Below are 27,774 nucleotides of genomic sequence, written 5' to 3'. Positions count from 1 at the left end.
AATTTCTTCTTACCAGGAATACTTTATGGAGTAAATATTAGAGAGAAGAAATGCTCATCCTTCAAATGTAATGAGTTGAATAATCCCAGGCAAGGGATACCAATATCAGTGTCTTAGAGCTATATGTTATCTGCTTCAGGGTAGGCACCCGATTTATGTATGCGCCTCTCCCATACTTCCTTGCTGAACAGAGCAGATTGTTTAAAAACTGCTGTAATCCCCCACCCACCCCATGTAATTGTGTCACTAAAGAAAATACTGGCATTGAATTTCTGTCCTCTGCCTTTGAATCAGCTGAAACACCTGTGCAACCACTAAAAAGCAAATGTCATTCAAGTTTGGATCTGTTCATGTTCAATACCAAATGGCAATATATACCCACAACCCGGGAGATCTAAAACTTGTGAGTGTGGAAAAACCCTCGGTGTTATTAAGGAGGTTGCTATGGAGATGATTATGTGGGAGGAGGAGGTAGTAGGGAAAGATGGTGGTAATATTTTAAAATGATAAATTCTTAATTTTTACAAGAAGACTAAAATCTAAAGTTTGATGAAACATTTTTGTGTATGTATATGGATACAGATATCATTGCTATAAAAGCAATAAAACTAGAGAAAGAATAAACAGGGGATCCAAATTAAAGTCTGGGTACCTTGCCACATTCACATCTAAAACCTTAACACCTAGCACATGCCTAACGTACACAAAAGATATTTGTTGGGTAGGTAATTTAGATAGTAAAACACCTTATTCTATTTTTTTCTGACAGTTCAGTTATGACAATTACTAGAACAGAAAAGACTCAAACCTAAAGATACACTGTATGCTGTCTGTTATTATATTAGTATAAATATAATATAATGCCTAAGTGCTAAGAAATATTTATTGAATGAATGACTGGATGAATTAATGAATTAAAAACTTGGTGTCCAAGTTCTGGTATAGACTGGAAGCATCTGCCTTCTTTTATTTTATTATTTTATTTTATTTTAGTATAGTTGATACACAATATTATATTTATTTTATTAGTTTCAGGTGTACAATATAGTGTTTTGACATTTTTATGCCTTACAGTGTGATCACCCTGCAGTGAGAGATGCAATTCAAGTAAACATCTCTCACCCTGCAGGCTTACTGCAATATTATCGGCTACCATATTTTGCCTTGTAGAATGTGTACCCACGTTTTTGTGCATATTATACATGGCATTCTTATAACCATTATTATGGCTATGGTATGTAATCATTATACACATGTATAATGAACATCTTTACTTTTCCCTCAAAATTTTGGGCTAAAATGTGCTCATTGTACACGGCAAAATACATTATATTCCCATTCACCTTTTTCAGCTATTTTCCCTCCTCCCTCCCCTCTGTCAACCATCCCTTTGGTCTCTGTCTCTGTAAGTCTGTTTTGTTTTTGTTTTTTTTTTGTTTTTGTTTGGTTGGTTTGGCTTTATATTCCACCTATAAGTGAAACTATGTGGTATATTTCTTTCTCTGTCTAACTTCACTTACAATAATCCTCTCTCCAGTTAAAACCATGCTTAATAATTTGAGATAATTACACAATAATTTGAAAAAAATCTGACTAACGAGGTCACGGTTACTTTCCTTCCACACCACTGAATTTCCAAAGGAAGCGATGACACTCCAAGTGAAACGGCCCTCGTAGTATTGTGTCCCTAAGTAACGCTACAGACGGGAACCCACAGAACTTCCTGGATTCAAAGCCACTTGCAAGACACCAGCAGTCAGGTTTCCACAAAAGTTGAAAAATTGTAAATCACTTTGGGGTAACACCTAGACAATTTTCACTTTTGCTATAGTATTTCCTCATGAAGCTTGAAGTTCTCTAAAATTATCCAAATAAAATGTTGAATGGCTTGCCTTTTTTTTTTTTAAGGAAAGGAAAAAAATAAAGCAACCCAAAGAATCAGCTAGAAAATTCTATGTGTTTTTCTTAACTTTTGCAGAAGTAAGATACCAACCCAACTCCAGCTGTAATTCTCTTAAACATACACAGAAATTCAATGATATCTGTTCTCTATTATATATGTATATATATTTAACATATAGCAAGTCTCAAAACAGACAACTTGGGAAAGTTGCTAGGAAACTGTCAGGGACTGCAGTTGCCTGCTGGACATTACATCACACATAGCTCACTGTAAAGAAAGACCGTAAATCATCGAAATGTATCTGGGTGCAAATGGGGACACACCGAAGCTTCTAACTGCCAAAGTCCCGTGGACTTCAGCACAGTGCGTACATCGTGAAGCATCCCAGCGGTTGACATGGCATGGTTCGGTACTAATTTTGTGTTGGCTCTGTTGCTGCAGAAATCGTCTAAGCACCCAATGAACAAAATTAGTATAAATACAATACCATGTTAACTGCTGTTGGAATCCCATGGAAAATGCTTTTGCTGTTGCTTGGGTTTTGGTTTTGTTCTGCTTGCCATTTGGACTCGGAGCAATTCGTGAAGTTGAAATGATCTTTATGACTCCACTTTGGGTTCATGTTTCGGTGCCATTCCAAAACAGGCCTCTTCAGGCTCCCACCCTGCCCTGGCAGCTTCACAGCTGCCACTGGCCACTAAGCACCTACTGTTCGGGTGGTTGATCTGAGTGTTTGGTTGCTCCAAGCTAGGTCACATACTATGGATTTTTCTTTAACTTTCAAGGAAATGACTCCCAGTTTCCCTCAGATCCTGTTACTCCTTCCATGGGATTTGATGCTTTAGATTATATTTTAATATTTATATATGTATGCTTATACATATATAGATATAGGAAATACACACATTGACACACTATAATATATATAAAACACATGTATATTCACATATATGTATGTATTGTTTTTTGCAAATGAAAAAATAAAGCAAGCAAAACAAGACTGACCTAACCTACCTGTACTCGGTTCACATTCAACAAAGTCTTCGTCATCGCTTGAACATTCAGCAGATGATACAAGGTCATCTGATGTTGGCTGTGGGGGAAGAGAGAGGAGAGGGAGAGATAAGGAAACCAATGAACAAAAGCGTAAATGACTTAACATTGTGTCCTGCCGCCATCATTATTACTGTTTCTCTTCTCTAAAGAGGGCATGCTGTAGAATGCAGAATTTTTAACTCCTGTGTAGCTGTGAATGGCTCTGGGTCCAGACAATCTGTGTGGGTCTTATGTGAAGCTGAGAGACCCAAGGTGGTTCTCAGGGACTCACACCTCTGCCATGCCTGACCCTGTGTAGCCAGACCCTCTTCTGACTTTAATTTCAATTTTGAGACTCAGAAGGGCAGGAAGAGGGCTATTACAAATGGTAGGCAATACAAGAGTGCAAGCCACCCCAGAAATGCGCTGCAGCTTTGAGAAGCTTTCAAATGCACACGGTGTGTGGTCTCAAGTGTATGATTTGGTGGTTGTGAATATATAGGCTGGCATAATTAATGAACACTGTGGAATGCAGTCTGTTCAGGAAATGCATAATGGCTTTTCTTGCTAGCACTGATTTCTCCATGTAATTGCTGCAATTAGCTGAATTAGTAATGTGGGCCAGCAGAGAGATACCACACAACAGTCTCTGAACACAGGTAAGACTATTTCTGGAGAGCAGAAAGACATTTGTTGCAACAGTAGTGATTCAACTCAAGACTTTTTTTTTCCTATTGAATCCTACAGAAACTCCCCTGCGCCAGAGAATCTGATGCCGGAAATATAAGGGCTGTGGGCATGGGCAGTGGGACAAGCCCCTGAGACGCAGTACCTAAGGAGACTGTTTTGTGTACCTGGTACACAGTGCATGCACGAGAAATACTGTTGAATTAATGAACTAATCTATAGATCTTATGTAAAAAACAAAATTATATCCTACTATGTACATAAGGGTATTCAATATATAGAGTATACACTGGCTTGCTAGTCTTATTATTCATAATGCATTGAAGTCTGAATCCATATTAAAGAGGAAAAGAAATTACAAGCGAGATGCTGTGCTGAACAGGTATACACACTTATTAGTTATAGTTATTGTTAATTAATTCAACATAATCTCATAACAATCCTCTGGGACAAGGATAATTATTATACTTTTAAAGAGACCTAAAGTTCAGAGAGGTTAAGTAAGTTGCTGAAGGACACACAGCCAGTGAGAATCAGAGTGGGGGTTTGAACAGATACATCTTTGTCAAAGTCTGCATGTGTGGCCCACATAGGCTTCTCTATACCTTTCCTTACATGATATTGTGGACTGAATTGTGTCTCCTTAACTTCCTATGTGGACATTGTAATTCCCCCACCTCAGAGTGGGACTGAGATATGATCTTTAAAGGGATAATAAAGTTAAAATGAATTCATTCGGGTAAATTTAATCCAAATAGGACTGGTGTCCTTATCCAAAAATGAGATCAGGGCACAGGCACACCAAAAGGGATGACAATGTTTAAACAGCACAGGGAGAAGATAGCCATTTACAAGCCAGGGAGAGAGGCCTCAAGAGACAGTAACTCAGCTGACACCTTGACCTTACACTTCTAGATTCCAGAACTATGAGAAAATAAATTTCTGTTGTTTAAGCCACCCAGTCTGTGGCACTTTGTTATGGCAGCCTGTGCAAACTGATACACATGACAACCCATCTGCTTAGTATTTCCAGACAGCATCCTTTTGAAGTAGACATAATGGGCATAGAATGACTGGACAGAGCAATGAACAGCAGAGACACCATATTAGGCAATTGATTTCACTTAGAACTGACAGTGGCAGAGAGGTGCCTTAAACCACGTTATTGATCTTTATTCTACATCTGACAGGCAGATACTTCCACACCTGATCTGCCTTAAAGTTAATGGAAAAAGAATTTTCAAACATGCATTTTTTTCAATTACACACTAGTGAAGTGCGCATTTCATTTCCAGCAACTGAGGCTCGCAGTTGTGCTCTGGGGCCCGGTTTTTCCCGTGAGCAAAGTGGTGAGCGCACTCCCCTGGGGGCTGCTGCTGTGATGGGGCCCCATGCAGGTGCATCCCCGGTTAGTTGGGCAAGGGCAGTGGTGAGGGAATAAATGTTGACTGTACGCATGCAGAAGGCAACTATCAGAGACAAGCACCATTTTTGAAAGGGCCACAGTCACTGTTCAGTCACCGTAAAACAGTAAGGATTGTTTGAGTGGAGGGAGCGGATCTTAGGCATGACAAGCATTTATGACCTACCAACAGCCCGCAGTACTTAAATGAATATATAGTGTGTCTGTGGTATTAAAATTTTATGGGATAAGGGCAATTAGGAAAAAAATGTCTAAAAATACTCCTTAATGGGGAGTAATGAAAAAGTGGTTGAGAATGCACTTCTAAAGTATAATCAATTAGAAAATTGTTGGTGACTTGATTATAAGGACCTGGCAAAAAATGGCTCATATGCTGCTTAACTAGCTTTGGTCCCTAGAAATGCGTGAAACCTGGTGACTTAATGAAAACCTAGTGAGCTCATCTGAAGGGCAGAAGGCCAGGCAAGAAAAAGGCCATTGAGCAAGTGCATAAAAACAATGCATAATGGCAATAGAAGCTCCAAAACACATTGATGTAATATTAGTAGAATATTCAACTTAATTCTAAGAAAGTTATCTTAATTTTTGTTGGCCAAAGAAATGGTTTTTTTTTTTCAAGAAAAGTACTAGACTGTGCGGTTGAAAGGATATTTACTATTTTCTTCTTTCTCCAATTCCTAACACTACACAAGTTTTCTCCCCTGTGGTTTGTGCATAGTTACACTCTCCTTCCTCAATACCACTTCAGCTTCTGTCCCCGAAGTGCTCCTGTCCCCCACTGCAGACCCCATGCATACTCTCTCCCATGTTCTCACCTCCTTTCTCCCTAGTTCACTGTCCCCAGGCCCAGTTCCTACAGATTTGTTTTCTGTACAATCTTCTGTATGAATATGGATAAATGCAAAGTTCTTCCCAGGAAACAGAAGCACATTTGCCAATAGCTCTGATAAACGGTGGCTAGACTCTCAAGGTTAACTGAGAGGCAGACTAGCAGAGTGTGGTAAGAGCAAGCCTGACTCTTTTTCCTGAACTTTCAGTTGGTAACCTGGGGGAGCAAGTTACCTCTCCTCTCCAAGTCCCAATGTTTCCATCTGTAGATTGAGATGCACAGAGAGTCCCCTCGCTGGTTGGGTATTGATTTGAACGTAATGTTAACAGTGAAGCTCTGTTCCTGGCATATGGTACCTGCTCAATAAATACTAGCTAAGACTAAAACAATTAATTAGTCAATCAATAACACCAATGCATCTGCCATGAGGGGTGATAAAGACAAATACACTCATGAAGATTCTAAGAGAACTTGAAAAATAATTGAAATTCAATTTGTTTCCAATGGCTCTGAGTCCAGACATTCTGGGTGGGTCACATGTGAATTCATCCCCTATTTTTCTTTCCTTCAACTCTCATCATCGCTATTTACAGCCGCAGCCAATGAAACTCCCAAAGCAATGACAAACCTCTCAAACCCTCCTTGCTCAACACTGAACCAACGTTTGTTTATCTGGAGAACCTGGCTTCCAGCACTGCTGTGCCCACCCCAGCACACTGTGCCGTTTCAGAAAAACTCGCTGTCAGAGGCAGCTGGCTTCGATTTGCAGAGGACTCGGGATTAAGAACACTATATTTAAGGATTTGTTTATTTATTTATTTTTGCTACCTTTGTCCCTGCCATGTAAAAAAAAAAATAAAACAAAACAAAACATCAACAAGTATAAGCCAAGGTTTTTTTTGAAGATTTTATTTATTTATTTTTAGAAAGAAGGGAAGACAGGGAGAAAGAGAGGGAGCGAAACATCGATATGTGAGAGAAACAGTTGGTTGTCTCTCGCACACCCCCACTTTGGGGCAGGCAACCCAGGCATGTGGCCTGACCAGGAATCAAACCAGTGACCTTTTGGTTCACAGGCCGGCACTCAATCCACTGAGCCACGCCAGCCAGGCCAAGCCAAGGTTTTTTGGATATGCACTTAGGATCATATCCAAAAGTAATGACAATACGATTCAAAGTTACCCTCAGGACACCCAAGGCTTTATGAATGCCTTTTAGTATTCTTCTTTGTGTCCTTCCTCAAGTATAAATAAATAAATGCAGGGTCTGACTCTACACTTTGGAAGAAAAGGCATACTTCTTTTACTACTGGTTCCCATGGCTGGTATAGTACAGCAGATACACACAGGCTGAGGACACCATTATCATAAGTAGAACAGAACTACAGACTTTTTGTCTTTAAATAGCATGTAGCAACTCTAGGCTGTGTGCGTGTGTTTTCCTAAAATACAACCACTTTTCATAATTACTCATAGCTCCTTAGAGGGAAAGAGTAGTCAGTACTTTTAAGAAGAAAAGGATATTTGAACTATCTAGAAGCATGCCTACTAATAATATTTAACAATTATTAAACACTTTCTATATTCAGGCTTTGTGCTAAGAAATTAATGCATAAACTCTTTCAGTAGTCGTAATAACTAAGGGTGTAGACATTTTTCAGTGACATCTGCTATTTTTAAGGGTCCACCATCCATCCATTCTCCATCAAGTTGCAGCATTGCTTTAAGAAACTCTTCTAATTGTATCGTTATGTCAAGAATGTTCATCAGGGTACCTTCCATGTCATCTTCTCCACATTTTCTCCTCATAACGATTGTCTAAAGCTCTCATAACTCCCATTGGCTGGGCTGAAAGTGTTTACCTATTATGGTTCCCACGTGTCAAAAACCAACTTTACAAGTCATTCAAGGAAGAATAAAAGATCTATGACTACTCCAAACCAAATAATTTGATCTGGAGGCTGGGCTACTAGATCCACGGTCAGTGATATATGACTATATTACAATGGCGTTTTGCTCATTCATTCATTCATTCCTTTATTACTTTAATAAATATTCATTGAACACCTATGTGTCAAGCACTGTAACAGTTACGAGGGATAAAGTGATAGATAAAACACAGTTCCTCTGCTCTGGGAATTCACAGTCCCTGAAGAGGCAGACAAGTAAACAGGCAAATTTGACATAGCAAACTGAATGCCATGACAAGCATAAACACAAGATGCTAAGGGAGCAAACAGCAGGGGAAAAGAGATAGCTCCTGGGCAAAGGGGAAGTGGAAAATGAGCCCCCAGGGACAGGCAGCAGAGTAGCTGGGAAGCTGAGAGCTACAGGCGGGAGAAGAGCATTCTAGGTGAGAACAGTCTTACAAAGGCTCAGAGGTATGAAGAAGCAGAGTTTACTTGTACACCTATGAGTAGTTCAGGCAGACTGGGGTGGAGGGATATATTATGAGAATGACAGTATGGCAGTTACTTGATTTACCGTGTTATTTGTGAAAATTTGGACAATGATCATGAATTTAATATCTTGCCCTATCAGACTTTTCTCCTTCTCCCACTCCCTACATATCACCGTATTATCTGTCGCATTTCCTTTGGAAGCCAGTATGTGTGGTTTCAAAACATGGTGCGTGGGTCTGATTACACCCATTTCTCCACGGTGCTGATTAAAGGCCTTGCTTTGTCTTCTCAAGAGGAGGAAAATATTCTCCTGTCCCTATATATTAGCAAAGTCCTATATTAAAAGTAATAACTCACCATACCCTGTTTTAAAATATGAATTTCATATTTTTAATTCACATGTTGAAATTACTTGGTTCTGAATTAGGAATCATAAAACTAAAGATAGGTATTATAATAACTTTCAATAAAATATCTCTCTGGCAGATCCCTCTTTATTCCTTTCCTGAAAGAATTTTTATTGCATTTATATTCTTTTTTTTCCCCTACCAATGTTTATTAAAATTACCTTAGAATAAACTGGGCCAGAAGAGCGCTCAAAATTCTGTCCGCCCCAGTAAATTTATAGGTAAATTTATCTTCCAATTTCCTCAGTCTCACCAACCTGGCTTCTCATTTCCCTCCAATGAGTTATTGTTTCTATAATCACCTGCTTCTAATTATTTACTCTGAAGGGCTCGACCCCATTTCAGCACAGGAACCGTTCCACATCCTTCTTCATTGCCATATATCACTTGGTGGCGAGAAAAAAGCGCCGTGATCAGGAGAGCTTGAGATCGTTTCAGCGGGTCCCCTCTTCACCGCCCAGGTGTCTACTTGTGGCTTCCACTTCCATCCTTTAGCCCTTTATCTTATACGGAGAATAGGCTAATCATGTTGGGGGATAATAATTTTCCCCCATCCAGCTCCTTGGAAGCATGGTGATTTGACCGAGATTAAGTGCAAGATAAAATAAGTTCTGCCACTGAACAGCTTTATGAAATTATAAATAACACACTCAAGAATGATGATCGCCTTTCTTCCCGTGAAGAAGGAAAAGGGAAAGGCCCATAAATATTCTGAAGTCCCACAGAAAAAAGCCATATATCTCTGCAGCTGCTTCATGCTAAAAAGAATTAAATTCCTTCAAATGCTGGGTGTTTTCCTTTCCCCCACTCTACACTTCCATTCTGAGATGGAGTCGGCATGTTAAGCAGCTCATGTGAGGGAGGGTCTCTAGCAGCTTCATTATGAGTTTTCATTCTCTGCTTAAATAAAGGATGTCTGAGATGCTTTTAATTAAATAAGAGCCCATTGACTCTAGGTAAATCTATGAATTTTAATGAGTGTTTAGAAGTTTGACCACCTCAATTTAAATTTATCTATTAAGATTTTCATTATTAAGTTCTTGCCATTGAATAGGTCCATCTTTGATCAATGCTAATAGATAACTCTTCCCCACAAGACACACACACAAACTGTATAATTTTTAGACTGTACCAAAGACAGAAAAACTTAGAACTTGAACAATATTGTTAGAGGAAATAATCTCAAACCCCCCGCCCCCTACAACCAACACCATCATTTCACGCAACTCAAACCCAATGCAGAAACAACCTTAATGTATAGTTAAGATTTTGTGTGATTGTCTATACCTCACTGTATTCTGAACATCCCCTTTATATTCATCTTTAAAAGAAGCCACTGACACTATTATGTGCAAAGGACACAATTAACACTCAAGTGTAAAAGGGGCATATCAAGAGACAGGTTCTGAATGATGGAGACAGAGTTGTAGTTTGGTTAAGAGGCTTTCTGAGTTCTTGTGTCTTACCTCTGTGTAAGAATCTTTAATGGAACAACACATTGTGAATTTTAAAACCACCTTTTGGGGTTCATGTCATTGCATTTTTTAGAAGATATTATTTTCTTCTTTTCTCTCTACCCACTCCTGGAGAAAGATCATTTGCCAAGTAAGATCTGACTGCATACGGATTTTAGTTGCCTCATACTTCCATGAGATGAAAAGGTTTTAAAGAGAAACACCCTGGGCTAAAGATACTGCATTCAACATGATCAAAATTAGTTAACTGAAATAGAGCTCTGTAGGAAAAATAAATATAAAAAAAACAAACAAAATTACATCTTTCTGTCCATATGATTTTATTTATGCATGCATTTTGCTCATTCAATCAGTCTTCCATTAACTGCCTAGGATGTGCCAATCACTGTCCTGAGGGTTAGACAAACCCAGTCCTTGTCCTCAGGGAGTTTATAGAATACTGAGTTTTGAGCCAGGTCAGACTAGAAACCACTGATTAGCTGCTAAATCATGAGCTGCAAAACTGTAGAGTGAGGTTCATAAGTAGTACCCACTCTAACAAAAATGGACTGTTTATCCACTGTCATTAAAGATAGCAGTTTATATAGGAACCCAAGCAAATAGCTTCCCATTAAACTCTGTCCACTCTCAATAACTTCCACATTTTTCCTTTTCTTTTCCACACTGCATATGCTGGAGCAAGAGAAAGAATGACATGATTTATTGAAGATAATAAGTTTTGCTGATGAATTAACCTGTAAGGAAATCCCTTTACAGACTCAAGATTTAATTAGCAGTAGGAAAATTGAGTTTAGCTTAGCCAGATTTTGTGCCAAGGATGGGGGCCCTTTATTTTTGGTCTCTGAGGTCTTCCAGGATTATATAAATAAAGAGGGTTTGGAATCTTTCTATTTTCTTTGCAGTTTTAAGATTTTTCTTCCATCTGGTCAAAAAAGGAAGGGTGGATCAAGAGAGAGGGGAGGGAGGAGGGAGAGGAGAGGAGGTAGAAGGGGGATTAATCTATCTGTTGTTCAAGGCAGCCTGACAGAGGGAAGAAGAGTATTGAACCACAGAAGATTAACCAAACTTCAATGTACCTTCCCAAAAGCTGGAGGAATGTAATGCTACGTGGTGTTCCACTGATAAGCAAATCCCTCTAAATCCTTTCAATTTATTTCTTGGCCTGGAGAAATTACATATTATTTAGGAGGCAGGAAAAATAAATAAATAAATAAAAACCGCCTACCAAACCCCTCATCATCTCCAGGAATCTAGATCTGGCGCCTATTGATGGCATACACGTAAAGGTCTGGCTTTCCTGGCTGTTTTTCTTATGGGTGCAGTCTTCTCTGGGATGGCTAATCAGAAGGGCTTGGCTGTGTGTCCTCTGTAAACTCCTTTGGTGCTCACCACCAACCTCGTTTTGAGTGTTTACGGTCTGACCCTTATAAAAGAATGCCAACAATTTAGCTGAAGCTCCAAAGACCACCTTTTCTTTTTCTTTCTTTTTCTTTCTTTCTTTCTTTCTTTCTTTCTTTCTTTCTTTCTTTCTTTCTTTCTTTCTTTCTTTCTTTCTTTCTTTCTTTCTTTCTTTCTTTCTTTCTCTTTCTTTCTTTCTTTCTTTCTTTCTTTCTTTCTTTCTTTCTTTCTTTTCTCTCTTTATCTCTTTCTCTCTTTCATTTTGACTTGGTATTTCCTCTTAAGTGAATTGTTTATTCCAATATTATTATTAAACCCAAGCTTCAGTTTTTAAAGGGAAGTGACCAAGGCCACATATTAATGTGACCCACAAACAGAGGTGAATGTATCAGTTAATGGATGTTAAAAGTTCTAAACAAAAGTCTTCAGTATGGAAAGCACCAATGTGTGTGTGCATGTGTGAATTTTGGGGCCAGAAATGTTCATATGATCCATTTCTCCATGTTCTTTCTTGTCCTATAGTTCAGGGAGAAGAGTTGAGTTTTTGAAAAAAGAATAGGAAAAACAAAATCTTATTTCTTTACGAGATGGTCTTTCTCTTGACTCTCTATTTTGTAGTCTAACCTCACCATCCAACACAGGAGAAACAGCCCTTCCTGGCAGGTTAGAAGACTTAATAAGACTCAAATATTTGAGGAAAAAAGAGGAGTTGCAGGATAAAGCCAGTCTTGGATACTGGTCAGCAACTCTGAAAACAGATGTAAGGTCAACCATTCATCCCAGAGCAAATAGCATTGTTTCTCAATCTTTGGTCTCATAATGAATTAAGGTATGCCAGATGGGCAGGAAAGAAAGGAGTGGGAGAAGAGCAAAATATTGGGAATCAAACATACCTTAATATTTACTTAGTTTATAGGACACTTTTACTAAAAGAGTGTGCGATGCATGTGAACATCTGCCAGGTCTGTTGATGATGAGGATGAGAGTTGAGAACTGCTACCTTCACATAGGCATGACTGAGGTTCATGCCCAATAAACAAGAAACTAAGAAAGAAATGCAAGCTCAAGGCATTGTAGAGCAAGCACGAGGAATAAGAGCATAACCTAGAACTTAGTATGTGGCCAAGAAAATGTACCCAGAACAATCAAATGCAAAGAAGAGAATGTCAACTACAACTGGTAAAAAGACAAGAATGCCTTTAACTTATCACACTGAAAAGCATGTAATGTAATATTAGAAAAGTCAGATACAGGTGTCAGAACAACAGCAGCAGTTAAAGGACATCTTACATGATTTAATAAAATAGAGAAGGAGTTACAGGTGATCTGTAGTTAAGACTGAGTCAGAACTGTGAGAGGAAAATGAGGGGCAAATGAACAACATGATTTCAAACCCCAAGAGAGGGGAAAATACAAAGGATTTCAGCTTTGGAATGAGAATTCATCCCTAGTTACTCATGTCTGGAAGATAATATCAGTCTCCCACAGAGAAAGGCTGGGGAATGAATTCAGATAAAGATCTTTGATTTGTATAATAAATTCCAAGTGAGAGAAAGTCTTCAGGTAGTATTGCATGGAAATTCAGGAACCCAGATGGATTTAGCTTCCAGATGTTACTTCCTCACTCCCAGGCTGCAACTAGCTAAAGAGATAATCCTATTGTGGCTGTAGATTTAGAACAATTTGCAAAAGCAAACACAATAGAATTTCAATGGGGGAAGGGACAAGACTATTTCTCATTTCTGATGGACAGCAGCAACACTAATTTACTGACAAAGTGGGTTCTTGAAATACAGCAGGGGTAATCCCAGGCACGAGAAGTATGCAGGGCCTTGTACTTGGTTTAATGGTCTGCTCTCAGCATCTTGAAATTCTTAACCATTTTATTTTCAAACTTGTGTTTTGTAAGGGAAGTTCAACGAGACAATGGAGTGTGTGCATAAGCAGATGAGACAGATGCAATGTGTGTGCCCACCTGTTTCTGCCCCCACAGAACATGTACATAGAGAGTTTCCAATGCTCCATAAGCACAAGATTCCAGGGACCCACCATGTGTGGTAGTAAGATGAGTCAAACAGATATCTTTGAAGGCATTCCCCAACCTGTCTTCCAGGAAGGTTGGCACTGTCTTCCAGACAAGAGCGACTACAAATAAGTTCTCAGTCCAAAGCTGACCTTTACACTTCCCTCTTACAGACTTTTATATGATGTCCTTTGAAACGAACACACAGGTAAGTGTGTTACACCTACTGAGTAAGTGGGGGCACTGACAGCCCCAATAGGCTATACTTTCCCTTTAAACAGAAGTTGCTTAGAAAACAGAAAGAAGGCAGTAAGTGTTTCAAGAAACATGAACAATGAAGGAAACCTATCACATCCTTTCTTATTCTCTGTACTAGCCAACCATTCAAAATAATGGCATGAAAGAAGAAGACGGGGTAATGCCGATATCTTTTCCTTTCAGTACTAGCTTATTCACTGGTAAGCTGAAGTTAGAGGGTGTTTGTGGAGGTGTGTGTATCAAGAAGTGAAATAAAAACATTTGAGTTAGCTTTGTGCAGTGTTTCCAGGCTTCTGGAAAGAAGAAAATACATTTGCATCTATGAGCTATGGAATAGGAGTTCAAAACATAATATCAATTGTGTTACTTCAGCAATTCCACAGTTGAGTTAAAGGCTCTTCTATTTGCATTTAAAACTGGCCTTGCACAATACAGAGTTGAATGGTAATATTAACACTAATAAATAGAAAATGTGGCTCTTCTTTACTTAAAATGGTTTTAAATAGCGAATAAAAATAACCACCGTGACAAATTGAAAGACTGCAGAAGAAAGGGAAAAGCTTGATATTTCAGTACCTTCCACATCACTGTTTCCTACTTTATTTTGCGCTGGTTCCTACAAATTATGTAGCTGCCCCTGAGAACAATTCTGAAAATTTTTCTGAATAGGCCAAAGGGATCTGACATAGTTTTCAGAAACTCAAGTGATGGCAAATAGTTTGTGCTCCTGAAACTGGGTCCTTTGTGCTTCCCTTTTGGCCTCACGCCCATGGGTCTTAACTAACTTTCTCTCAAGGGCACTTAGAGAGAAAGAGCACCACCGCTTATCTCTAAACTCGTATGCCTCTCCCAGTGCCCATGCCCGCAGCCTCATTCCCCTCCACATCTGCCTAGAGCACTGTTCAATGACATTCCAGAGGCTAGCCCTTAATGAGGTCCGGGCCCTTGTTTATTCTTACCTCCTTCCAATTCTAGGAAGAGTTTTCATGTAACCACTTTAGAAAAGAATTACGACTGCAAGTTTTCTCAACAATTTACAATGTCCTTACACCTACCCAGTGGGAGTGTGCCGGATGGCAAAGCCAGAACTGAGAACTGATCATACAGAACCCAGGACCTTTACTAGCATGGATTGTGAGGCAAACTTCCCTCTGAGAACTTGGAGAGCTGGCTGATCTTGGAAAAGTAGACTGTCCTTCCAACTGACCATCTTGGGAGTAAAAATCAGTAATTGCCAACTATGCTGAGTCAGCGGCATCTTTGAAAACTGTGTCAGAAGAATATTTTTAATGTATACCCTGCCTCTTTGAAAGAAATCCATATGTCATTTGCTGAAACTATTTTTTTATCCTAGCATCTTTAGTTAGCTTTTCTGTATTTCCCTCCCCACCCCTTCTCAACCTGTAGTCTTCTAGAGAGCAAAGAAAAAAGTGTTTGTTGGTATTTATATTGATTCAATTACTTTGAGCAAAAAATAAACAACTAAATACAGTGGAGTAGCTTTAATGATGATCTTTTAGGGATCAAGATCTCTAAGCAATGCAGTCTTTCATGGTAGGTGATTGGAAATAAACAGAAGTCAATAAAACAGGATTACCTGGCAATAAACAAGAGAAGCCACATTCATAATTTAAGAAGCTGCTTTTTATGTATTCATTACTGAAGAATGAACTTGAGCACCATTCTATTTTTGCAGCTCATATATTTCCTCCCAGCACGTAGTCTGTCTCTTGCTTTTTTTTTTTTTTTCTGAAAGGTGCTGCAAAAGAGTCTCTCGCACGTATATCCAGAAGCTTCTACATTCCTAAGGCTGCTCAAAGGAACCAGAGGCAGATGAAGGCACTTAGCATACTAGGCACGAATTGGCTCCTTGGCCCTGGCTGGTGTAGCTCAGTGGATTGAGTGCGGGCTGCGAACCAAAGTGTTGCAGGTTCGATTCCCAGTCAAGGTACATGCCTGGGTTGCAGGCCATAACCCCCAGCAACCGCACATTGATGTTACTCTCTCTCTCTCTATCTCCCTCCCTTCCCTCTCTAAAAATAAATAAATAAAATCTTAAAAAAAAAGAATTGGCTCCTCAAACACATTCTATTCCAGACCTGTCTATGTCTGGCTAAGTGCTGGGTGAGGAGGAGGGCCTGGCATACCATGGGTGTAGAACCTGGAACATGGTCCCTGCCTTCAAAGCATTTATAGTGTAGCAGGAAAGGCAAATGTTAGTGACATTGTCAACATCCATTATACTCTTCCTCCTTACTAGGGCTGGCATCCTGACTGGCCTAACTGAGCCTCCTTTACAACTAGAAGTGGCCATGTGGCATTAATTTGGACACAATGAGGAATCAGGAAGTCTGCGTTCTACAAATACTTATTTTATTCCTGATATATTTTAAAAAAGAAGACTTGGCTGGTCCAACTGCTTTCCCTTCTTCCTTGGGTTTGGATGGGGTATTTTGAGCTGCAGTAGCTATTTTGTGACAATGAGGTGGCAAGTGTGATGGAAAGGCCAAGAAAAGACCTGACAAGCTACTGACATTGCCAAATGTATGATATGAGCCCAAACAAGCAGTTTTCTACTTTCCAGACTCCAGAATTCTTTTTAAGTAAGAAGATTTATCCCTTCTTCAGTCACCACAGGTCATGTTCTCTGTTGCACAGACAATGAAGACAATCCTAATGCAGAGAGAGCAATCCACAGAGAGCAGCCAGAGACAGAGATGTTGCAAAGCACGTAGTTGTCTGCCTTTGGCACACATCAGTTCACCAAGCAGCATTTTAGTACCATCCAAGAGGGACTTGGGAAGCTGCCCAGTCACTTTGGTGCTTCATCTACCAATTCTGTGGCCCAGAGGAGAGTCCAAAAGGAGCTCAAAACAGGAAAGATGGTTTTGGAGTCCAGTAAGCAGGGGGAAACATTTTCACCTTCATGAGAAAGATAGTTTCAATTAAATATCTTGTTAGTATTTGCAATGAACACATCCCAAACTGGATGATCATCTCCTGCCGCTGTTGTCTGTCTTGCTTCTGTCTGTTGCCTCATTACTCTTCAGGAGCAAGCCCAAACCCTCAAAGTCATTCTGAGTCCTGCCTGCTAAGCATCACACCTCTGGCCACCAAGCTCACAAAGCCCACCTCTAAAATGCTGCTCTGTTTTGCATTTCAACTGCCCTGGTTGTTTACCTGGACGAATCATGAGATTCTCTAACCAGACTCCCTGCTGCCACTCACCTCTTTCTTTTCAATGAACCCTAGAAAGACTCACTAGGATTAAAACACACACACACACACACACACACACACACACACACAACTTTCAATGTGCCACTCTCCGGGTCCAAATTTATTCCGTTGCCTATCAAATAAGTCCAGACTTTTTAAAAAAGTATTTTTAATTCAAGATCCTCCACCTGTGGGTCCTGATGTCACTTTGTAGCACTCTCTTTTACTACTCTCTTTGGCCCTGTAAGCAAGTCTTCATTCCAACTATTTAACAAATGTTTGCCATGCTCTGAACAAGCCTGATGAACTCCTGACAACGTTCTGGCTTTTAGTGCACCTCACCCAGCTCTATTTGCACCTCATTCCATTTATGCCTATAAAATTCTACAGAGTCTTCCTCAGGGCCCAACTGAAATACATGTTTCATGCAGCATTTTCCTGATCCCTTTGGCTGAGAAATAAAATACTCTAGCATGCCAACTCAGTACTTTCTTCAAATCTCACTTGATGTGTTGACTCTATTCTGACTTATAATGCATATCTGACTTATATTTCCCTTCCTTGATTGCAACTTGAGGGAGGGAAGGAGTCTTGCCTGGGAAAAAAAGGTTGTGTTTGGGGTCAGAATGCATGAGCTCTGTCCCTGGGGTGGGGGCTCAGGGCAATGATCACGCACGTTGCTCTCCCTACTTCTCTTCTGTGAGTTTGAGACAAGGAAGGACATCAACCCCGTGCTATTCTTATGTGGACTAGAATGCATATCAGAATGTAGAAATGTTACCGTTCTGTGGTGTTTTGTTAATATGATGACATTATTATTGGTTTGAAATCACCGCAGGACTATGACAGTGCTGGGCCAGATCCTGTCAGTGTTGAGTGCACACTGTATATTTAAATGGATAGCAGAGACTTTCTGAATGTCTGTTGATTTTAAATAGAACTGGGCAAGCCAGGAGTCAGGCTGACAGAGTGGCATGACAGGGGTGGAGAGCGAAGTACTTCCCAGGCTGGTTGGGTGATTATTAATCCTGACCTTGGGAGGTGTCAGGAGCAGGAGCATGTTTATCGAGAATGAGGTGGCTCTGGAAGAGTTTATTTACTTTCAAGATACAAAACATCTCTTTGGTTCAGGCAAGCCCATAAGCAACTTATCTTGTAATTTTACAACCATATACCAGGGAGTCAATTCTTCATTTGCGGGCCTATAGATTTAAAGTAAGTCAAAGATCATGTAGTATTCTGGAAATTGGGACAATTTAACATTTTAATAGACCAGTCTTTTGCAACAAAAGTCCAATACGTCCCCCAAGGAGAGATTTGTGTTTCCCTTCTCGTTATTCCCAAAAGCCTTGGCTGGGCAGAGACCAGGAAAAATCAACCTGTGGTTCTTTGGCCAAACTAGCCCTGTCTCACTTAAACCTTTAAGTAGAATTCTCTATATAAAAGAAAGCATAAGTGTAATGGCTCTGAATAAATGCCCTGTAAAATGACTGTAGCAATTAATGCTGTTTGCAAGAACCCCTGAGTCCATTAAGATAAACATCTATCTTTGAATATTTGCATTAATACACTGGACTGTTCTTCTTAGATAAATCTTACTTGAACACTGTACAGTTAACACAGTTTATCACCCCTTTGCTCCTCTTTTCTTCAATACACATACTAATGTTTGAAGGGGGGCTACGGTTGAGAGGGGTGGATCATTTAAGTAATCCTAGTCTCTAAACATCTTTAAATGCAGAATAAATAGACTTTAGGTTTTAAATACCTTCATAGACTGTATACTCGGGAACACATTGGACTGGGCTCTTCATTTCCCACATAAGTAATATCTTACAGGCAAAGGCAATGAATGCTTGTATTTAAAATAATTTTAATATGCTTCCAATTGCTCAGCACACGGAGGCTCAAATGGAATCAAATTCCCTAGTTACTTCTCTATTAAAGAAGTATATCTCTTTATTTATGTCTTAGGATATATCTATAGCTATATCTGTGCTTTAAGCTTGGGCCCCAATTTAATTATCTTTTACAGCCAAATTGGGAAAATGCTCAAGAATCTCTAGTACTTATTCAGAACACTAGTTCGCTGCTAAGTGAAGGGCAGACATATCCCCTAACCAGTGGGCGGCTTTAACTGTCCCCTGTGGGTGTCACTGGCTGTAACAATGATATTGGCAGCGGTAATATAAAATTTAACAGTCAGTATTTAACAATCAGTGCAGGAGAGGAACTCATTAATCAGAACAGACGGTGGCCATAGTATGGGAGCTGGGTTCCAGAAGCTTCTGCCACCCCTGACCTCAATCTGCTTTATGGTATAGCAGACGAGAATCTTGCTGGGAAGGATCCAAGTCACCTGGAAGTAGATGACACTTGGGGTTTTGAGGCTATTTGCTAACTATTGTTTTACCAGATTTAAATACATTGTATAGCAAATGATCCTAAGAACTTCAAGGTGAACATTCAATTTTTCTAGGAATAAATTCCTTTGCAGTGAGAAAAATTCTGTTTGGTGGTTTCCAGGAGTATTCCCAGTTGTTCCAAGGAGGATGTCTCACCAGTCTTTTCTAAGCTAATGCTCTGGGGAGGAAAAACAGCATCTGAAGTAACCCCAGTCTTCAAGAAGCTTATAATTAAGTAGATGAATGTTTGGGATAAATGTCCTTAAACAATAGTAAAGGGAAAAAAAGGCTCTGAGGGAAGAGCAATAAGTTTGGACTGAAATGTCAGAGAGGAATTCGTGGAGATAATGGTCTTTGGGCTTGGCTTTCGGAGAATAATAGGGTATTAGGAGGCAGAGGTGGGAACTATCCAGGTATATGGAGCAAATTAATACATAGAAACAGGAAAGGAGAAAGGAGGGACTGTGAATAAGAGACTAATTTAGTTTGGCATGAACATAAAATAAATAAGAAGAAGTTGGGTAGTGGAACAAATATATAAATATATATGTATATATAAGGCCTGTCCGGAAAAAAGTCCAGCCATTGTTAACATAATGAGAATGTTTTGTGCAACATTGATGTAACCCGGCAGCCAAGGAGAGTGGACTGGAATGTGCATGTGTGAACAATGATGACTTCATTCTGCTAGTCAGTGGGGGCAGTAGATGCTGTTGAGTGAGCATGTGTACTGTGTGGCGGTCACATTCAAAATGACTGAGAGAGTGGAACAAAGAGCCCACATCAAATTCTTCATTAAGCTTGAACATTCCTCTGTGGATACAATTTGGATGATTCAGGAGGCTGCAGCTATGGGCCAGCTGGTGACTGGCAGCTTCATCATGACAATGTGCCGGCTCACACGTCACATCTCATGCAGAGATTTTTAGCAAAACATCTAATCACCCAGGGACTCAGCCCTCCTACAGCCCAGATTTGGTGTCCTGTGACTTCTGGCTTTTCCCAAAACTAAAATCACCTTTGACAGGGAAGAGATTTCAGGCCATCAAACAAGATTCAGGAAAATACGAAGGGGCAGTTATGGTGATTGGGAGAACTGTGTGAGGTTCCAAGGTGCTACTTTGAAGGGGACTGAGGTGTCATTGTCCTCTATGTACAATGCTTCTTGTATTTTGTACCTTCTTCAATAAATATTTCTGTTTTTCTTATTACACAGCTGGATACCTTCTGGACAGATAGGTGTGTGTGTGTGTGTGTGTGTGTGTGTGTGTATCACACACATATATATATTATATATATCTGACACACATACGTATTCACATATTCAGGGTATTCAGGGGGAGGGAGGAAGAATGAGAGCAGGGGAGAGAGACTGAAAAGGAGAAAGACACGAGGCACTGGATAACACCAGGGAAGCCTACCTCTGTTACTTTTTTTTAAAAGATTTTATTTATTTATTTCTTAGAGAGAGGGGAAGGGAAGGAGAAAGAGAGGGAGAGAAACATCAATGTGTGGTTGCTTCTCATGTGCCCCCAACTGGGGACCTGGCCTGCAAACCAGGCATGTGCCCTGACTGGGAACCAAATCCTTTGGTTTGCAGGCCCGCACTCAATCCACTGAGCTATACCAGCCAGGGCCTACCTCTGTTACTTGACAAACAAACCAAATCAAATGCACCAGCAAAGTGATCTTTTTACACAAGTGCTGGTACCTGTCATTTGTTTCATCCCAGAATGAATGAAGGTTCTGGGCATTGAAAGAAAGAAACTGTTGCATCCATCTAATTTTCACGGCTAGAGGCACAGCTGAATGAGGTCACTCCTGCACACACTTCAGGAATGAAGGGAACGCCTGCTCCCGCCTCTGCTGCAGTCGGGCCTCTGTGAGAAAGTGGACACCTTACAAAGGGTTCCCATCTGTGGGTAAGAATTCTACTGTTTTGAAATTCACCTGCAGAGTTTTCCTGTCTTCCAACAGAATAAAATGTCTAGCCTCAGAGACAGGTAATGAAGCTCTGCAGTATTTTTTTCAGGATGTGATTCAATGTCATACATACATTCAGAACGGCCATGCTCACACCTGTCTGTGTGTCCGTATGCCCATGCATGTACATGTGTGTGCATATGTGTGAGGATATCAGAAACATAAAAGGGACTAAGTGAGTTTTAACACTCCAGTAGCTTCTCAGCTGGGGCACACTTTACGAAGAAAAAGTTACATAAGAGAAACTTGGGCAGCTTTAAACACCATCTGGACCATGCTGTGCTCATTTGAGCTTCACCCGTTTAAAAAAAAAAAGCAACACAATAAAAAGTACCTACAAATACGACTAGAGAACAGAGTTTCTGATTCTTAGGAGATCAGATGCTCTTGACTTCAAACATTGCTGCGTGTCTCCTATTTGATACAGAGATATCTTTTTTTTTCTTTTTTAAGTAGTTAAAAGAGCCTGCTAAAGTTGAGTCCTAATTTTAGGGGGGAAAGTGTGCAAAAATAAACCCAGTATCTTTTAAATATTATTTAAAGAGATCTCCAAAACAACTCAATTGCTTTCTCTAGTCTTCAGAGGTATGCATCCCAAGCCCCATAGCTAAAACACTGGTATTTCCAAACTTACAGCATTATTTATCCAAAGAAAGCAAAGCAAAGGCAATAATGCTAAGGTCATAGAACTGAGCCCAGGACTAAAACAACAGGGTGATGGTCATGAACACACCAGGTCTTCCATTTCTTATTTTTATAGTCAGAGTCAAGGTTGGGATTTAAAAAAAAAAAAATCCTTACCTCCTCCTTGCCTGAGGATATGTTTATTGATATGATAGGGGGGTGGGAGAGAGGATAGGTGGGAGGGAGGGAGGGAGAAGTGAGAGAGAAAGAGATGTTTCTGTCTCTACAGAGAGAAAAACACCAACTGATTGACTCCTGTAAGCACCCGACGGGGGACTGAACCCACTACATGCATTACCTATGAATGTGTCCTGACCAGGGATCGAGGCTGCAACATTTTGGTGCACTGGATGGCGCTCCAACCAACTGAGCCATCTGGCTAGGGCAGCTGGGATATTTAAGTTTATATACCATTTTATGGGTGGAAATGTTTTTGACTCCTGCTTGGGTTTTTCAGCTGAACCAAATTCCATTTCCATCTTTTACATAAGACATGAATACATTTCAAGGAGAGAGGTTTGAGGAAGGGTTTGATTGCATCCTTTTATTAAAGGGGAGAGTAATATTTTCTCTCAGGAGACAACTTGCATGTGAAGTTTTAATTGCCAAGACTCACAGAGCCCTGTCAGATCATTTTTATTTTCTTGCTGCATTTAAAGGGCAATGAGGAGATTACTGAATGAATCAGGAAGAGGAGCAGGATTCATACTTTCCTCGAAAAGCAAGGGCCAAGGCTTAACCAGCAAAATTCAGTAAAACACAAACAGCTTATGCTAAAGGAAATTCTGAGGATACGTATGCTATTATGAATTTACATAATCACATGTAAGCAATAACTTACTTTTGACCACATTTTCATTGTTTAAAAAAGTTACTCAAAGCCCATTTAAGAAACCGTGTGGCAACAGACAAAATGATTTCCTTTGAAAATTTTAAGAACTGCAGTCTTTGGATGGGGTTGAAAAATGCTTTGAAAGCTCTTTTTTTTGTGGGGGGGGAATGTCAAAATAGTGAGGTTATAGAGATTAAACAATGAGATTTTGAAAAATTCACTGCTTGAACCGTAACTGTTACCATTTGGTCTTTAAGGGGCAGGAAAAATTAGCCCTTGACTGGTGTGGCTCAGTGGATGGAGTGTTGGCCTCCAAGCCAAAGGGTCACTGGTTCAATTCCCAGTTAGGGCACATGCCTGGGACACAGGCCAAGTCCCCAGTAGGGTGTATGTGATTGGCGACTACATATTGATGTTTCTCTCCCCCTTTCTCCCTCCCTTCCCCTCTCTCTGAAATAAAGTCTTAAAAAAAGGAGAGGAGTTATAAATAGGCCCTAACTCCATTGTAATGCGGGCTATCTTTGTTGTTGTTGTTGTTGTTGTTGTTGTTATTCTTTTAAATTCTCATTTGATTAATAAAAAAAGCAACTTGGAACATTTTAAATGTTTTCCCACTTAATAGCAATAATGACCTTCTGGGTGAAACATTTCCTCCTAGTTAATGGTCAGTAAGCTGAAAGGCTGGGTAACAAAGGCCTGATGCCTAGTCACTAACTGCCAGTGAACATCTACTTTATCAGTCAGTTTGGTTTAAATATTATAAGACATATGCCAAGCTATCCACAGAGGGCTGGATACCAAAATCATATCATTAAAAACACACTTCCATCAAGGCAAAGCTCTTGGGATATTTGTGCTATCATAGCAGTCATTTTTCTGAAAGGTAGGCAAGTGGCAATGTGTTCCCTTGTTTCACTTCTCAGCACAGGGACCTTGCCTGGAGAAGACAAATCTCCTCATCTCCCCTGGTCTGTGAACACTGGACACCATGCAGAGACTTAAAGAGGGCACTTCAGGGAGGAGCTGCTGAATCTGAGCGCTGTCCGGCACATGGAGCCATAATCCTTATCTGTTCGGGTCATGGTAGACCGCCTACAGTGTTCATTCTGGATGACAGAATAAATCTCAGAAAAAACTCCAATTCAGATAATTACTCCTATGGGCTTCTCCCTTCAGGCTTAATTAGATTCAATTTCTTAGTTATATCTTACAGTCAGCTCTTCAGCACTCCTAGGCAATATTGTGGAAACTGGGAAACTGTTGGCTAAAGGTTTCCAGATGATCATTATTAAGGTTTTAGAGCTATTATGTAACAAATGATAAAAATCACTATCATATACCAAGTCCGTGTCATTTTCTACTGCCTCCAAGATTCCAACTTATGTGGGAATAAACAAAATGAATATTGCCCATCATGGTATTCTCTCCACTAGCCCCATCCAATGGGTGACATTGTTCTAAAGATTGTCACCCATCACAGCAATCATACTTTTCATTTATATAGCTATTTTACTCTCACAATACTCTTTAAATACGATACTGAATCCTATCACAGTCAGTCAGCGTTCACACTCTGACTAGCCTTGTCACAGATGGTACCGAACCCAGGATGCATGGCCTCCACTTACTATTTTTGCATTGTGACACTAGTCTTACCGGTTCATGGACTTGAATCTGGCTCATGGCTACCACAGAGAAGAGAGAGGGTAACTTAATATCTTCTAAACATTAGCCATCTTATTATTAAAGCTTCCCCGAGCTTTCCCTTTAAGTGATAGCTTGTTTAAAATATGTCCTTTTAGGAAATAGAAACACACTATTTATAGCACAGTGTATGATGCTTTCAAGGGACAGAAGAGTTTTCAAGCTGTGGAAGGAGCCCAAAGGTTGGCAGCCACTAGTGGTTATGAATGAGGCAGGTTTGTTCTTATGCAGTGAATGCATCTCCAAGATTCTTCACTTGCATCAAGGCAGGTAAAATTGAAATAGCGTTACTTCAAAGCATGTGAGGCAGCATAGAATGAAACTGTGGAACATTTAAGAAGCCTTTTCTCCATCATCTTTGCATTTATGGAATAGACAAGAAAATATGTTTTGATAAGTAGTACCAGTTAAATGAGAATGATCTTGAATTCTTGCTATCAGCAATATAAGCACTTTGGTGGTTAGAGGGTGGGGAGTAGATGTGCATAGACAGCTGCTTCCACAGCAGTGAGTTCAATTTGTATCTGAGTCACACAGAATGCCAAGGGGTGTGAATCCTTACTGAACTTCACTTCATCTCTGCTCCTGAATGAAAAACAGAATGTGGGTCAAGTGAAATCTAGCTCTTCCTAGCATCCTTAGAATGCTATGTATGATGAGACAGTAGATCTGAGTGCTGGAACCCAAAGAAACAAGAGAATAGCATACATTCTTCTTGTCCACATACTTCCATGGAGTGTGAACAAAGGATTGAATGCTAAAGTCCGATGTTTCTGCATGGTGACAGATGTCAGCTCATTATCTTTCTCTCTTGACTCCTTGCACCGTTCAGCATATCAGGTATATTACCATTCCTTTTGTCCTACTCTTTTCCCCATATCACGCCACCACTAACTTCTCTACTTCGTATCTGTTCTTCACAAAATACATTTTTATTTCCTGAGTCGAAGGCCAGCCACTTGAACTGGATCAACCAACCTATGATACATAGTTTGGTGGGTGATCAGGAATTAAGTAAATAAATGGGTAGGCAGAAAAACTGATATCAAGAATGAGAAGGAAGAACTCTTCAACATCTGATAAGATAAAATTATACTAACCTCTGAAGTAATGGGCTAATTTTCGTAACAGAAGCAACTCTTTATTCAGTGTTAAACTGAACTGAACAACTGAACTTAACAACTATTATTTTAAAAAGCAAACTTACCTTCTGAACCAGAAATTTCAAATGTATTTGAATTTAAAGAGAGAGCTGCATCTTACACAAAAGTCAAGGTAATACAGAGAGTTGCTAAAAGCAGGATTTTCCACAGGGTTTTTGAGGTGGTAGATGATACAGATGCAGCTGAATGTACTGTATTTCCACCTTTCTGGGCACTGAAATGGCCTTGAGGCATGTGAGATCCTGAACTGAAGTTAAATGACTCTAATGACAATTTTCTAAAATAGAAAATATGTAAAAATATTTCTCCAGCAACAGCTTAACAAAGGTTTTCCATTGATCATGGTATTTATATGATATTGTATTGGGCCCAGCTCAATATATATAGTGAAGATTTTATAATAATTAAATGATATATTAATATAGATTTGAAGGCAGAATATAAACTAAGGTATAGAAACTGAGTAGCAATCTCAAAATGGATAGTGAGGAGATAACAAAGAAATAATTACTTGCTAGAAAAAGTGTTTGTGAATTGTTTGCTTTTCCCCAAAGTATCTGTGGAGACATTAGTATATGTTGTATACATTTTAGTTCTTTGGAATTCAATAAGAGTGTAAAATCACAGACCCCGTATAAAGATGTTAAAAAGAGAGATAAAATCTAAATGATAGAGTCCAATGAATGCATGTTGCCCACGGTGTTGCCTATTAAGAAATGAGAAATACTCTAGTCTATTCTAGACCAGCAATATTGAACCTTTTTCATCTCATGGCACACATAAACTAATTACTGAAATTCTACAGCACACCAAAAACTATATGCTTGCTGACCTGACAAAAAATATGTATAATTTTGATCCGTTCATACTAGATGGCTATTGTTGTGTTGCCTATTGTCTCCCCCACCTCTTTCTTTTTTAATTTGACAATCTAGGGGAAAAGAGGTCAGTGCCCCTGACTAAATAATCAGGTATTGCAGGATTTAAAAATTCTTGGTGGCACACTGGCTGAAAATCACTTTTTTTAGACCAACAGCTCAGGATGAGACAGACTGCTGTAGGACTGACGGGTGAGTGGAATAGGGAAGCTTGCCTGGAAGTCTATGGTGAGAGTTGATGGGCTGGGAGACAGAGAGAGTGCCCAGGAAGCTGGTGATACAGGCCAAAGAAGGTCTCTGCATCCACAGACAGAAGCTTTTTAGGTGGAAGATACAGCTGCAGAGATTATGTGGTTTTCAACAAAAGTCCCAAAGTCCAAACAGAAGGGAATCTGGTAGTTCCAAAAATACATAGACCAGCTAAAGTCTCTACATAGAAAAAAGTGTTGAAGAGTGAATTTATTTAAAGCAACCACAGTAACAAATCAATAACTATTGAATGTTATTTATTAAGTGGTTGCCATGTGCCAAGCACTGTGCTTTAGCACAGTGCTAAATAAATAAATTAGTTATAAATAAACTGTTTATAGTTTATGCATGTTCTCAAAAGTAAATTATACCATTTCTGATTTGCAGAAGAGGAAACTGAGGTTCAGAGAGCTTGAGAATGCACATGCAGTAACTGGCAAATCTCCAGTTTCTGACCCAGATCTGTCTGATTCTAAAGTCCTTCACTTAACCACTAAGCTGTAGTCAGAGACAGTGCAGGAAGGTCAAGAAGAATGTTAAAGGGTCTTTAAACCTGAGCAAACCTACAAGAGTGACATGATTTTTGTGAAGATCGGGTATAAAGTAGTATCACTAAATACAAATGTATAAGCAATTAAATTTGTACTTTGAACTAGACAACACAAAAATAGGCATAGACTATGTATAGACCTGAGAATCCATGTGTATACATTTCATTTGAGCATCTTCCCATACATCTCTCCACGCTTTTTTTGGGAAGGGCTTCAATAGGTGGTCTACAAATAACAAAGTAAAATACTTCTCCATTGTTTCATGTA

At 39.6% G+C, this 27,774-nt stretch overlaps 1 protein-coding gene across 1 annotated transcript in view; it reads right to left on the bottom strand.

Annotated features, from left to right (window-relative positions):
- The window catches only part of NRXN3 (neurexin 3), a 1,487,232-nt gene that overhangs the window by 47,660 nt on the left and 1,411,798 nt on the right, over positions 1 to 27,774 (bottom strand). The window contains 1 exon segment of the mRNA XM_036018906.1: positions 2,909 to 2,996. Within this exon segment, the coding sequence (XP_035874799.1) occupies positions 2,909 to 2,996 (88 nt within the window).

The sequence above is a fragment of the Phyllostomus discolor genome, chromosome 1, assembly GCF_004126475.2.
Source record: "Phyllostomus discolor isolate MPI-MPIP mPhyDis1 chromosome 1, mPhyDis1.pri.v3, whole genome shotgun sequence".
NCBI lineage: Eukaryota > Metazoa > Chordata > Mammalia > Chiroptera > Phyllostomidae > Phyllostomus > Phyllostomus discolor.
Note: the sequence above shows the minus strand (reverse complement) of the source record. Positions and strands in the feature narration are given on the sequence as shown.